Source organism: Grammomys surdaster, unplaced genomic scaffold (assembly GCF_004785775.1).
Source record: "Grammomys surdaster isolate TR1022 unplaced genomic scaffold, NIH_TR_1.0 190, whole genome shotgun sequence".
Taxonomy (NCBI): Eukaryota; Metazoa; Chordata; class Mammalia; order Rodentia; family Muridae; genus Grammomys; species Grammomys surdaster.
The window spans coordinates 8,605,507-8,617,780 of NW_021604635.1; the positions used below are offsets into that span (position 1 = coordinate 8,605,507).

Here is a 12,274-nt window from a genome sequence, read left to right on the forward strand (position 1 = left end):
GAGGAGTTAGAGTGAAGACTGAAGGAGCTGAAAGGGTTTGTGGCACCATGAGGAGAGCAACAATACCAACCAACCACAGCTCCCAGGGTCCTAACCACCAGCCTGGGAGCACTTATGAAGGGATCCAGGGCTTCAGCTGAATATGTAAGAGTAGAGGGCCCTGCCGGGCACAGGTGGAAGATGAGATCCTTGACCTCATGAAGGCTGGATGCCCCAAGGGGTGGGAATTTTGAGGGTGGGGAAGTGGGAGTGGGGGGGGGTAGGTGGGGGTTACATCCACAGAGAAGAAGGAGGAGGGGTAAGGGGATGGGGGGTTCCCGGGTGGGTGGGGGATGGGGTAAGGGGATAACATATGAAATGTAAATAAAATATCCAATAAAAAAAACAAAAAAAAACAAACAAAAAAAAAGAATGAAAATCAGATCATTTTCATTTTCTTATCCATGGAGCTGAACAACAAGGAGGTTGGGTTTCATCTGATTCTAGAATGCCATATGAATTCAGTGCCAGAATCATGAGGAGCTAAAGTATAGAGCCAACACAAAACCTGTATCTGCTTCACTGACCTTGAAGCCTCCCATCTTTGGCACCACAGGTTTGTGGAAGGATAAAGCGTGTCAATTATGCACAGCCTGTCCAGGGTTCCTGTCCAAATTCCTAAAAGGTGGACTCAGTGTGGCCTTGTGAAGGAAATCACAACTTCTAGTAAGCCAAGAGGACATCATGAGTTACAAAAGATTGTGACTAACATAACACAGGAACAGAGAAATAAACGAATTTGTTCTCCATTCCAAAAAAGTTTAATCTACTCAGAAAAATATAGCATATGCTTAGAAGGATGATAATAAGTGGGGAGAAGGACATGTACTAGACAGATAGAGATCTAAACAAGGCAAGAGCAAAGAAAGTCCCACATTTAGAGATGTGTTGGTGTGACAACTGTAAACAAGGATATTCTGCTCTGTTGTAACTGAATTGGAACACAGATTTCTGAAAGCAGGCACGCATGTCTCAAGCTCTGAAGGCATTTCTCAAGTCACCTACACTGTTTTCTTAGGACAGTTCAGTTATGCATTTTGTCTTAAACTGTATTTGACAACATGATGCATCCAATAGGTTTACTAAATACATTTTCCTCCAACATTTCTATTTTTTTTCTAGTTATCAGATACAGACAAGTGAAGACACAGAAGGAAGAGGGGAAAGAGGAATGAGAGAGGACATAGCATTTTTGCAAATCAGTTTTTATAATAGCAAGATTTTTGCTTCTTTGTAATCATTTCTCCAAAAGGATACTTAGGTAATGTGAAACACAATCTCATGATCCCTGGGCTTTTCATTTCATATCTACACTTCATATATTGGGAGCTTTTCTAGAAACGTCTAGCTATGAGGGTGGGAGGGATTATCTAATTTTAATGTTATTCCTAAGTAGTTCAGTAGGTTTTAATTTTTTGTGACTAAAAGAAATCAGAAAAATCTGACATTAACATACTTAGGTATACATAGCAAGTGGTTGACTGCAACCTTTCAAATTCATACCCCAATCACATGAGACAATGCCCATACCTGAGAGGGAGAAGTCGCCCTTCTGGCTCTCACTCTCTCTGATTAGAAAGGCACCCGTCTGGTTTTCTGAATACAGAAGTTGCTTTTCTGCATCTGCTCTTTTGATTGCTCCAAAAAACCACCTAAAAAACAAGTGAGACATAAACCTCAATTAGCTAATCAGAATTTGTTTTAAAAAGAACAAGAAGAGTACATTCCAACATCAGAAACATTTGAAATTCTTCAGTGAATTCATCACACATATAAATGGTAGCTTTTGGTACTTGAGAAGATTTTTCAGGATGTCAGAAATCTTCTCTGGGATTACTAATGGAAGCACAAAGCAGAAATCTGGTTGGTGGCTGCTCCATGTCCTTCCTCGCCATTAATTTTCTCTAAGATCATGTACTTATATAATCATAGCCACAGACGACTACATGTTAACCTCACCAGCACTGTCAAACGGTCCACCACTCTTAAAGTGGGAACAAGTAAAAATACTTTCTCCATTCCTTAACTTTTTTTTTCCACCTCAATCACTACCAAAGCCCATGACAATACGGAATTATTTCTTATGCTCAAGGATATGCAACAAAAATAATTTGCTATAGAATTTTACCACTGGCACATTGAAAGCAGGTTCACGGCTTACTTAGCATACTGTGAGGCCTGGGTTCATTCTCAGCGCCATAAAAAGAAAAGAAAGAAAAAAACAAACGAAACCTAAATACCTATCACAGAGAATAAACGGTTGCAAGAATTAAGTGTAATTTTACAGCGTTGAAAACAAACAAACAAATAAAGAGTGCAAGAAAAAGTTGAATAACAATTCACAACATTGTGATGTCATTTATATAAAACTTGAGCAAGCACATTTTCAAAAATTTACATATTTTTATAAATATGTATATGCTTATTTAAAATGAATAGTTAAAATAGCCAAGCATTTCCAGAAATGTTTTTTAAAAAAAAAGTCTCCATGTATTTCCAGCAAAGAATCAACAGAGATGAAATATACTGACCACCTCTGTGAATTGTCCTAATTCAAGGGGCATTGATTATGCATCAATTTATCCAGCAAGTTACATTTTTAAAAATTATGGTGTATCCTATATTTTATTCTCATGTATTAATACTCCATTGTGTAGGTTTTATATGAATACATTACATTTGTATTTTGGATAATTGTCCATGAATGATGTGCTTCTGTGCAAGATACATACAAGCCAGCGGTTTGTGTAAATCCAATGATTAATGACAAGGCAATCTTCATTTGTAGAGAAACAATTTACTAATTTTCAGAACTTCTGTCTCAGCAATTCTGGACTTCCCTACATAGATCCAATTTAAGTGTTTGACTGAATGTATCTGTTTATGTCATACTTAGACGTTTGCTTGGCTCTGCTCCCATCAGGAAGAGAAGAACGTAAATGAAAAGTTATTTTCTGCTCGCAGCCGTATTATAATGCCATCCCTCATACTTGAAGATGACGCACCTGCTGCAGATTGTTATCTTTGCAGCATGTGATACTGTTGAGCCTAACGGGCAAAGAGTAACTCATTCCACTCTTTGCACCTGTGGAAACTCTTCCTTAATTTGAGGTGGGAGCTCCTGCCAGGACTGTTGCTGCTGTAGGCTCTGACTTTTAGACACCTAGTTGGCACCATTCTAAAAGGACATGAACGCTTCAGGCCAGGCTGTTCACCAAAGTATTTCAACCACCCTGTAACCTGCTGTCCTTTTGGGCAGTGAACAAACAGTGAGGTCCAAGAAGAGCTCTAGACAGCATAGGTCATATGAAGTGCCACAGAGAGTCATGTAGGTACGGTCTTCCAAATGTGGTCTCTGGTCCAAGAATATCAGCTTTGCATGGAACCATTAAAACGGAAATTCTCAGGCCTCAGTCCTGACCAACTCATGAGGACAGTCCAGGGCTATGGTCCAGCAATCAGGAGCATAAGAAACCTTCCACATGAATTTAGAATGTGTACAAGATGCATAAAAATAAGCCAGAGTTTGACACTTGGCTATGAAAAGGAATTATTCAGTGAAATGACACCCTATACATACAAACTCATATGCTTTATTGATACTTAATAAAAATGATGTTTTTATTATATCATACCATAACATACAGTATTCAAAAGAAGAAACCTGTGATAATTTGGATACTGGGAGAAAGAAGTGCTTCCTTAAGATTAAAACAGAGAAAATAAATGCCTGTCATGGAAGTACGACATACATGACCAAAGCCCAAAATGTGTTTTACAAATAATTGTCAGGTACCTATCATACTGACACAGAAATATCTGGATCCCAGTGTTGGATTAAAGTGCTAAATTTCTGAGTAATAGGAGCGTTGTATTTGTTTATATTTTTAAAACCAGAATGTGTGTACATGTATACAGATGTATACATATCTCTAAGATTAGTGAGACATGATGAAAGTAACAACAGGGGCCTTCAGTTTTCACTCTGTAGCCTTCTTTACAGTGTGGGGATTTGTAATGAGATGTAATTGCAAAATGATTTAACATCTACTTTAATTTACACAATAAAATGAAGTCACTTAAGAATACACACAAAAATCTACAGGTTACCAGGTCAAGATTCAAAATGTTGACAACCAAAACTGATAGATACAAGAAAAATACCACTGGAATCAGTGAGAGAGAAGTACATATGAACATACAAACAGATGGAACATGCCATCCAGGGTGTCAAACATTAATAACTCCAAAACATCTCAGAAGTACAGTCAGCCACTTAAGAATGGCAGCATGGTTGGGAGGTGGTGGTGCGTTCCTTTAGTCCCAGCACCTGAGAAGCAGAGGCAGATGGATCTGTTTGAGTTCAAAGCCAGCCTAGTCTACAAAGTGAGTTCCAGGATAGCCATGGCTATTACACAGAGAAACCCTGTCTCAAAAAAGAGCAAACATACACACATGCATGCACACACATGCACATAGACACATATGTGCTCACACACACAAACACACACCACACACACACGGTGAGAGAGTGAGAAATAGAAGAATAGCAGCATGGCAGTAGAAAATTCATTTAACCCTTTGTGTCTCAACTTTATCATTTGTAAGTGGGAATTACAGCAATGACCTTGTACTTATTGTAAGATTAAAAGAAATCATACATGTAAGAGCTTGTCCAGACCTGGTCATGCTAAGTAGCTTTGATGATAACTAAATAAAAAAAATTGTATGTTTGCTTTGGATATTCTAGATTTGAGTCATGGACAGGACCCCAGTTAATATTTGAACCGGATCTTATATCTCTAATTGCCCCAAGTGACCCTTCATTCTGTCCTCCTTGATAAATGCCACCTTATTAAATCAAAAAGACTAATGAAATCTGCATTATGATTAGCAAGTGATCATGTACAGAAAAAAAGAGACAACATTAAGAAAAATGAAGGGGATGGAGACATAGCTCCGAGGGTCAGAATACTTGTTGTACAAACCTGAGGATGGGAGTTCAAGTCTCTAACAACTACATAAAAATCTGGATTCGATAGTATTGCTCGGGACAGGGACAGACAATCTCTGGGGATGATTGGCTGCCGGCCTGCTTCCAGTGAGAGACCCTATCTCAAGGAATAAAACAGTTTGTGTACCCACACACACTAGTGCATACACCACACACACCCCTCAAAAACCAACAAATACTTCCCCAAAAAAAGCAGCATTAAAAATATCACATATAAATATGTTAAGTAATATCACATCTAAATACTATCATTATCAATCAAACATTATGCCATTATGAAAAGAACAAGCAAATAGACATATTACCTTCACTAAGAGTTCATTATTACATATACTAGAGTCTGAACTGCAGCATCAACTGGTAAAAATTGATATCTAGGTCACTCATAAATCTGAATAGATGTATATAATTTCCTCCTACAATTTAAAAAAAGCATCACTATCAATAAGTGCTGAGAACAGTTGATAAAAGTTGACCTCTAATATCTTACTCTGTGTCTTTATATGCTAAGGAAACTGGTCTGTAAATACCATAGGCAGTTTCTGGAGGTGAGGGAGGAACTATGCCTCATAAACAAACAAGGAACAGAAAGTACAGGTCAACTTGACAAACAGGGTCTCTAAGTGGCAACTGGGTTAGAACAACACAACAGTGGAGTTGAGGTTAGGATATCATCACCATCTATCATGACACATATATTTTTTAAGCTCTTTTGATTAACTTTATTGCATAGCCAAATTTACGTTAGCACAGATCAAACGATTGTTTGCATGGGTTACAAATGACTTTTAAAAAAAAAACAGGAATAAAACAGTGAAAATTACAATCTGTAAAAAGGAACACCAATCTTGTCTCAACATTTCAGAGAAGCAAGACTGAGCACAACACACTGGAGGTCAACACATACTTTTGATTTGAGAACAAGGACTTAATGTTACAATATCATACACACTACTTTACAAAATTAAAATTTCTATGTAAGGACTGTGTTTATAATAGTTAAAACTGTGAAATCACATTTGGTGGTCCCCTAGATAATAGCTGTTATGCATCTCTGATTAGAAGAAGTAAATCTTTTATTCTAATTATTGCAAAACAGTCTATTAGACTCAACACATTACATTAAATTAAAATATATGGAAGCTAAAATAACTGTTACTGCTTAAGTGAATATTAGTATGTCAGACTTACAGAAACATTATTTAAAAATTCTAGAAATTAGAAAAATGATTACTTTTATGGTAGGACTGCCATGCTCAGATTTATATATCAAGATTGCCCTTGGCTGTTACTTTAGTAGTTGTAGATCTGTAGAAAATTCAAGGATCTTTCATAATTTACAACAACAATAAAAAAATGGCATAGTGTAAATATTAGTTGCTTTACATCAGAAAGTAATACAGGATGGTAGGACAGGTAGTGTCTTACTGAAAATAAAAGTCAAAACTGAAAAACATTCAATATAGCAAAAAAATAATTCCATTAATATCCCACAAAGGTTCACTCTCTTGTCTGGAGAACAAAGTTGTGAACCCTAATATTTTTATGACTGTTATAAAATTACTCTGCATTGCACATTACATAATATCTAAAATAAAACTTAAAAGTACAGGCAGTGGTGGCACACGCCTTTAATCCCAGCACTTGGGAGGCAGAGGCAGGCGGATCTCATGAGTTGGAGGCCAGCCTGGTCTACAGAGTGAGTTCCAGGACAGCCAGGGCTACACAGAGAAACCCTGTCTCCAAAAACAAAAAAAAAAAAAAATTAAAAGTAAATTTGTGAAATATACTAACCAAGGAGATGCTAATAAGGGTCAGACTTAGTCAGGGAAGGCACAAGGAAGGTTTCCCTAGGAGTACAACATTTCCCTCTGGAAGATTCCTTACTATGAAGAAAGAACCTAAAAATACTAACATTTAAAAATCATATTAAATAGAAAACTTTAGTTCATTTAAAGGAACATTGTATATAATGGCTGTTTCTTAAAGAGGAGAAATAATATAAATTTAATTGGGTATAGTTTGAAAATTGCTTCTCAATAAATGAAGCAGCTTTCAAAAAGAAAAAACAAACCCTCAATTGAATGAACTACATGTACAGTGAAACAGACATTTTCAATTGTCTATTTGAGACGAAGTCTGGCTGGTCTGGCACTTTCTATGTACCCCAGGCTAGCAATCTCCTGTCTTAGCTTCTTAAATGCCAGAGTTAGGGTCATGTACCATCATCATGTGTGGCTTGGAATTAAAAAAGAAAACAAACTCTAACACTGTTACTCTCACGAGGCACAGTTATCGGAAAGCAGCTGGCAAGCAGTAGCTGTATACTCCAGGGATCTGCTGCTTCTCTTCCCAGGAGTTAAAGTCATCCCGTATGTGTGTAAACCTGGAAGTTACTATTTCATTGGTGATCACGTGAGACGGAGATTGTAAACACATTTCTAATCTGATTACATAGAGTATTGGGAAAAATGGCCTCTGTTCTCTAAGCCATGAGATGAAAGCTATTATTCTGGCAGATTCTGGTTTATCAAGTTCTGGAAGGTCTGTCATTGTCTGTGGAACTGATTCATGGTTTTGAACTCCCAGAACTTGGCTGAGAAAATCTGTGAACAATTTCTTCCAACCCAAAGCATCAGTACCGAGCCTGCATCAATGAGGAACGCTCCATCTCTGCTCAACTTCTCCACCGAGAGCTGAAGAATGGGGCGCTGAGGTATGGTTCTGTCATTGATGTTGAGAGCTCCCTCATCTGAGAGGTTGTCAACTCTATACAAACTGGGGTGTGTTGTGAGCATGAGGTGAACCAATGGCTGGTTTTTCACTTGACACATGGCAAAAATTCGTTCATCTAGACGTACACTTGTCCCAGTCTGGAAAGATTTCTGTTTTAGGAGAGCCAACACAAATAGTAAGAAAAGCCTCAAGAAGAAAGGAACCATGAGGCCTGGCTGCTGGCTGCTCAGGACTGAAGCGCAGTAAGCTGAGAGAGAGTCTATGACAGCGTTCACCAGAGAATCCCAGGCATCACTCAGGCTGGCCGTCACTGACCTATCAACAGCCATATTGGTCAATAACCCTGAAATTGCTTGCACATCAGCTCCAAGAAAGACTTCATTCAGGGTAGAAACTACCGGCAAACGCAAAGTATGGACACAAATTCTTCTTTCACCTTTACTTGATGTATATAAGAGTGCTGACTGAAAAGAGACCAGCTGGGTGTCAGTAAGACTTTCTTCTACTGACATCTGTACTGCATATCCAGCATCTGGGTTTACATTGGGAAGAGACAGTAAGTCTGTAGAATGGACAAAGAAGTTCCCATGGAAAATATGAATGGAAAGACCTTTGGTGCACTGGATCCTCATGACTGCCTCAAATCCAATCTTCCTCATGAGGTACCTGTGTAGTTCCTTCTGTAGTTTCTGTACTTGCACTGGATTGTGCTGGTGATGGTACCAGGGGTAGTAATACACCTTGCCTGCTGAGTATTGAACTGCCCACTGAGAAGGAACAAGTCAACAGCTGCCTGCTGCCCAGAACAGTCCAAGGCTAATTTCTTATAGAAGTCAGTGGATGGTGTCAGGTGTATTTCCTTAGCAGATGACCTTTGGTTGGGCTCCTCTCGAGGTTTCAGGGCTCCTACACCAAGCGTTGGGAGTTGTGTTTGGAAGACAGACATTCGACCACCAGTTGGTGACATCAGCTTAAGTGCAGCCTGAAGTGCAGGACCCAAGGCACTCTGGGTCTCCAGCATCTTAGTAAACATTTGTGGTAATGTTTTCAGTAAATCTTGGACGAGCTGTTTACTTTCATTTAAGTTTACTAGTAAGTTCTCTGGCATAGGTATAAAAACATCGTCAATATCTGAAACTATTAGCATCTGAGGCTGGGAGAGACCTTCCTGAAGACTGTAGAAATGGATAGTGCTATCAAATGTTATGAAACCGATTTTTGTCCTACTGTTGCCAGGAAGCAGATCCAGATTGTCTAACAAACTCTGGCAAACTGAATTCAAGTATCCAGTTTCTATTGCACTGTGAGATACATCAAACACAAAGAGGTACACTGGAGGTTGTGGTGGCCGTAACATGTACTCTGAAGGAGCCATAAACTCAATAGTAGCATTCTAGACTTCAGGTCTTTTGTGAGGTTCTCCATAAACTCTGGTTAAAGGGTTGTACATGAATTCTTCAGGGACGTCATTGACTTGATATCATAAGTTACATTTCCACCTTCTCTGATCCAGGAAGCTGACGAAAGGGTTGATGTAAGTCCTACATGAGCGACATCTCACAATTGTACTGGCGGTGACGACAGGCAACTGCACTAGGTCCTTGAAAGGGTTGGTGTAGCAGCCCCTAAGGTAGCTTGGCTTTATTCAGTAAGGCCTGAGTCTGAGGGACGCTAGTCAGTGTGCATCGAAATAACCTTTTTAAAGTTTTTATTAAAATATTTAAATTGCCATTTGTGACCACACATAACTATGAATCCAGCATCCACCACAGTGAGACTATGTCTCCCATGACACATATTATAATGAATAAAACCAAATACTGTCCCACACCAGTATGGCTCAGGAGGCGTCAGTGGCACTGTCACAAAATGCCTACAGCTTGCAGGGCACACACATCCACATCTAGTCACTTATCATAGCTAAACAAAAGCCTTCCACATAGAGTATCCTGGAGCTATTGTGGTTCTATATCCCTATCGTTCACCTGCATCTCTGTTTCAACAGCACTGCCAGGAAGGCCTCTGTCAAGTTCCTGTTCAGCTAATCAGGCCCTGCCCCTTCCAAGAATTCTTCCTTGGTTCAATGTCCCCTTGGCTCAGGGTCAGCTATTACTGCCTCTCCTCCTTTTCACATGGCATAATCACAACAAAGAGAAGGTAATTCTCAAGGAGATTATGTTGTTCATTCTTTGCTTTGCTCTTTGCCCATCACAACCGTTCTTTTGGTCCCCACACAGATCTCAGGAATATGGCACCATCTCTTCTTTTTAATCTTAATCGTGACTACCTCGTCATCATATGCAGGAGCAAGCATAGACGTCATGAGTCTCATATATAGCCTCTGTCTGCCCCTTCCCCATGCTGACATCACTGGAATTAGCCTCTGAAAGTGTGATGGGCTACATCTCACCACATAGACAAGGCTGGTTATTATCACTGCCGTTTGGTGAGTTAGTTGTTTTGTTTACATTTAACTGGCTGTCTTTTACAGATTGCTTATGAAATAAAGCCTACTGAAGTGGAATGTCAGGCCTCTGAGCATGTGGACATTAGCCACTCATCCACCTTTGTCCCACCTGCATCTGCTGTACCTGAATGTACATTTAAGCTTAACTTTCCCAATGTTCCTAAATATTCAGAGAATGCACATCAGATCGGACACAAAGCATGAGAAATTAGGGCACCAAGTTTTAATTGTTTATTTTAGGTAATTCACTTGTTGCTGTAGACCTCTCTAGGCCAAGGACCATGCATGATACCGTCACAGCTGGCAGATACTGGTGATATGTCCTTTGGAACTCTTAACAAAATACCTGATAAAACTATTGATGCATTGAACTTTGGCATGGCATTTATAGTCATGTTGATTCTGAACACTGAACTTTAGATAATGTGTTTTCATGTACTCTTCAGTGTCTGTTGAATATCTTAGAGTATAAAATGGCTGTGTGCTAGAAACCAGTTGCAGTGCAGTTCAGATATTAATTAGCCTTAGACCATATATTCCTATCTGAACTCCTTTTTCTTCAAAATGAGAACCTTTGTTCAGGAACATAAAGATTAAAAAAAATAATAAAGCTCACTTCTCCATTTTTTAAAACAAGAGCCCATTGACAACCCACATGGAAAGAGTGCTGATCTGAAGATGTCACTCGAGGTCAGTATTTGAGGTAGGACTGTAGTCACATTAGAAACTAGGAAGTTCATTCTTGGATCACTTGACAAAGCATTTCTTATTGCTCTTGCACACCTGAATAGTTAGCTCAAAGGGGGAATTTTGGAGGAACTAAACAATATTTCCTCATGGGAGGAGGTGAATGTTCATTAAAGAACTTTGTTATAACCTGAGCCCACTTCCCTCATAGGTTTTCTAGAACGTGTGACTCATAACAGCATTCACCATGGGAGAAAGTACAAAGAATGCAACAAGTTTCAGATAGATAATCCATCTCAAAACATATTGTCATTTCAGAACGTCCCTATGTGTGTAAAAGGGTGGGAAGCCAGTGTTGATTAGTTAGTGAAATAACATACAAACAAGTGTACATCTGTAATGATACACCAGTCATCAGTTCCAAAAATAAAATGCAAATTCTAATTGTCTGCTTAGTTTTTGTATAGGTGTGGTCCTGTTTATCGTTCTGTGGTCCTGAAACTGGAAGAATAGGTCAGAAGCATTAATTGTTAGTGTTCCATGAAGGTCAAAGGCAACTGATCTTAGGGTGTTCCAGCAATGCATTATTTCACCAATTATCACAAATGTTTATCTTCATTGCCTTTCTTAGCCTTTTCATAGCAGTATGATGCTTATTTCTTCTCATGAGAAAAAAAACAGGAATTTTTAGGGACACATGTGTTTGTTTGTATATAAATGGGGTTGCATGTATGTTTGTATGCATGTTCACATGTGTGGACAATGCACGTACAGATACACGTGTGTGTGCACACAGAGGTCATAGATTGACATCAGGTGTTTTCCTTGATTGCTCTCTACCCTATACATCAAGGTAGCAGTACAGCGAGTCTTGCTGATCCCAAAGGTTCTCAGTGTAGCTACTCTAGCTAACCAGCTTGCCCTAGGGCTTCCCTGACTCTTAGCATTTCTGGACTTACAGAAGCCACCTAACTTTTTATTGGGTGCTGGGAATCCAACTCCCTGATCCTCAGGCTTGCACAGCAAGCAGTTCAACCACTGTACCATTTCCCCAGGCTCTCAAAGAATGTATTGAGTTATTCTATTTTAAAGATTTCAGTGTTGTAAATGATATCCTTCCATTTTATTTAAAGCATTGAATGTGCTAGAATGATATACAAAATATCCTCTTCTTTGGGAATTACTGTTAGTGTTGGGAAACACTGTTCTAAATGGTGAGATGAGTGAGCCAATTAGCAAGCACACAGCCACCGTACATTCAGATACAGAAAACCTGAGCCTTCAAGATCCTGAGGTGGTGCCTACCATGTCAACACTAACGATGTGAAATT

At 39.0% G+C, this 12,274-nt stretch overlaps 1 protein-coding gene and 1 pseudogene across 1 annotated transcript in view; both read right to left on the minus strand.

Annotated features, from left to right (window-relative positions):
* Frk (fyn related Src family tyrosine kinase) overlaps positions 1 to 12,274 on the minus strand; it is a 93,479-nt gene that overhangs the window by 46,008 nt on the left and 35,197 nt on the right. The window contains exon 2 of the mRNA XM_028769058.1: positions 1,570 to 1,691. Coding sequence (XP_028624891.1) covers positions 1,570 to 1,691 — 122 coding nt within the window. The remainder of the gene's footprint in view (positions 1 to 1,569; positions 1,692 to 12,274) is intronic.
* Positions 7,346 to 10,084, minus strand: LOC114622638 (annotated as a pseudogene).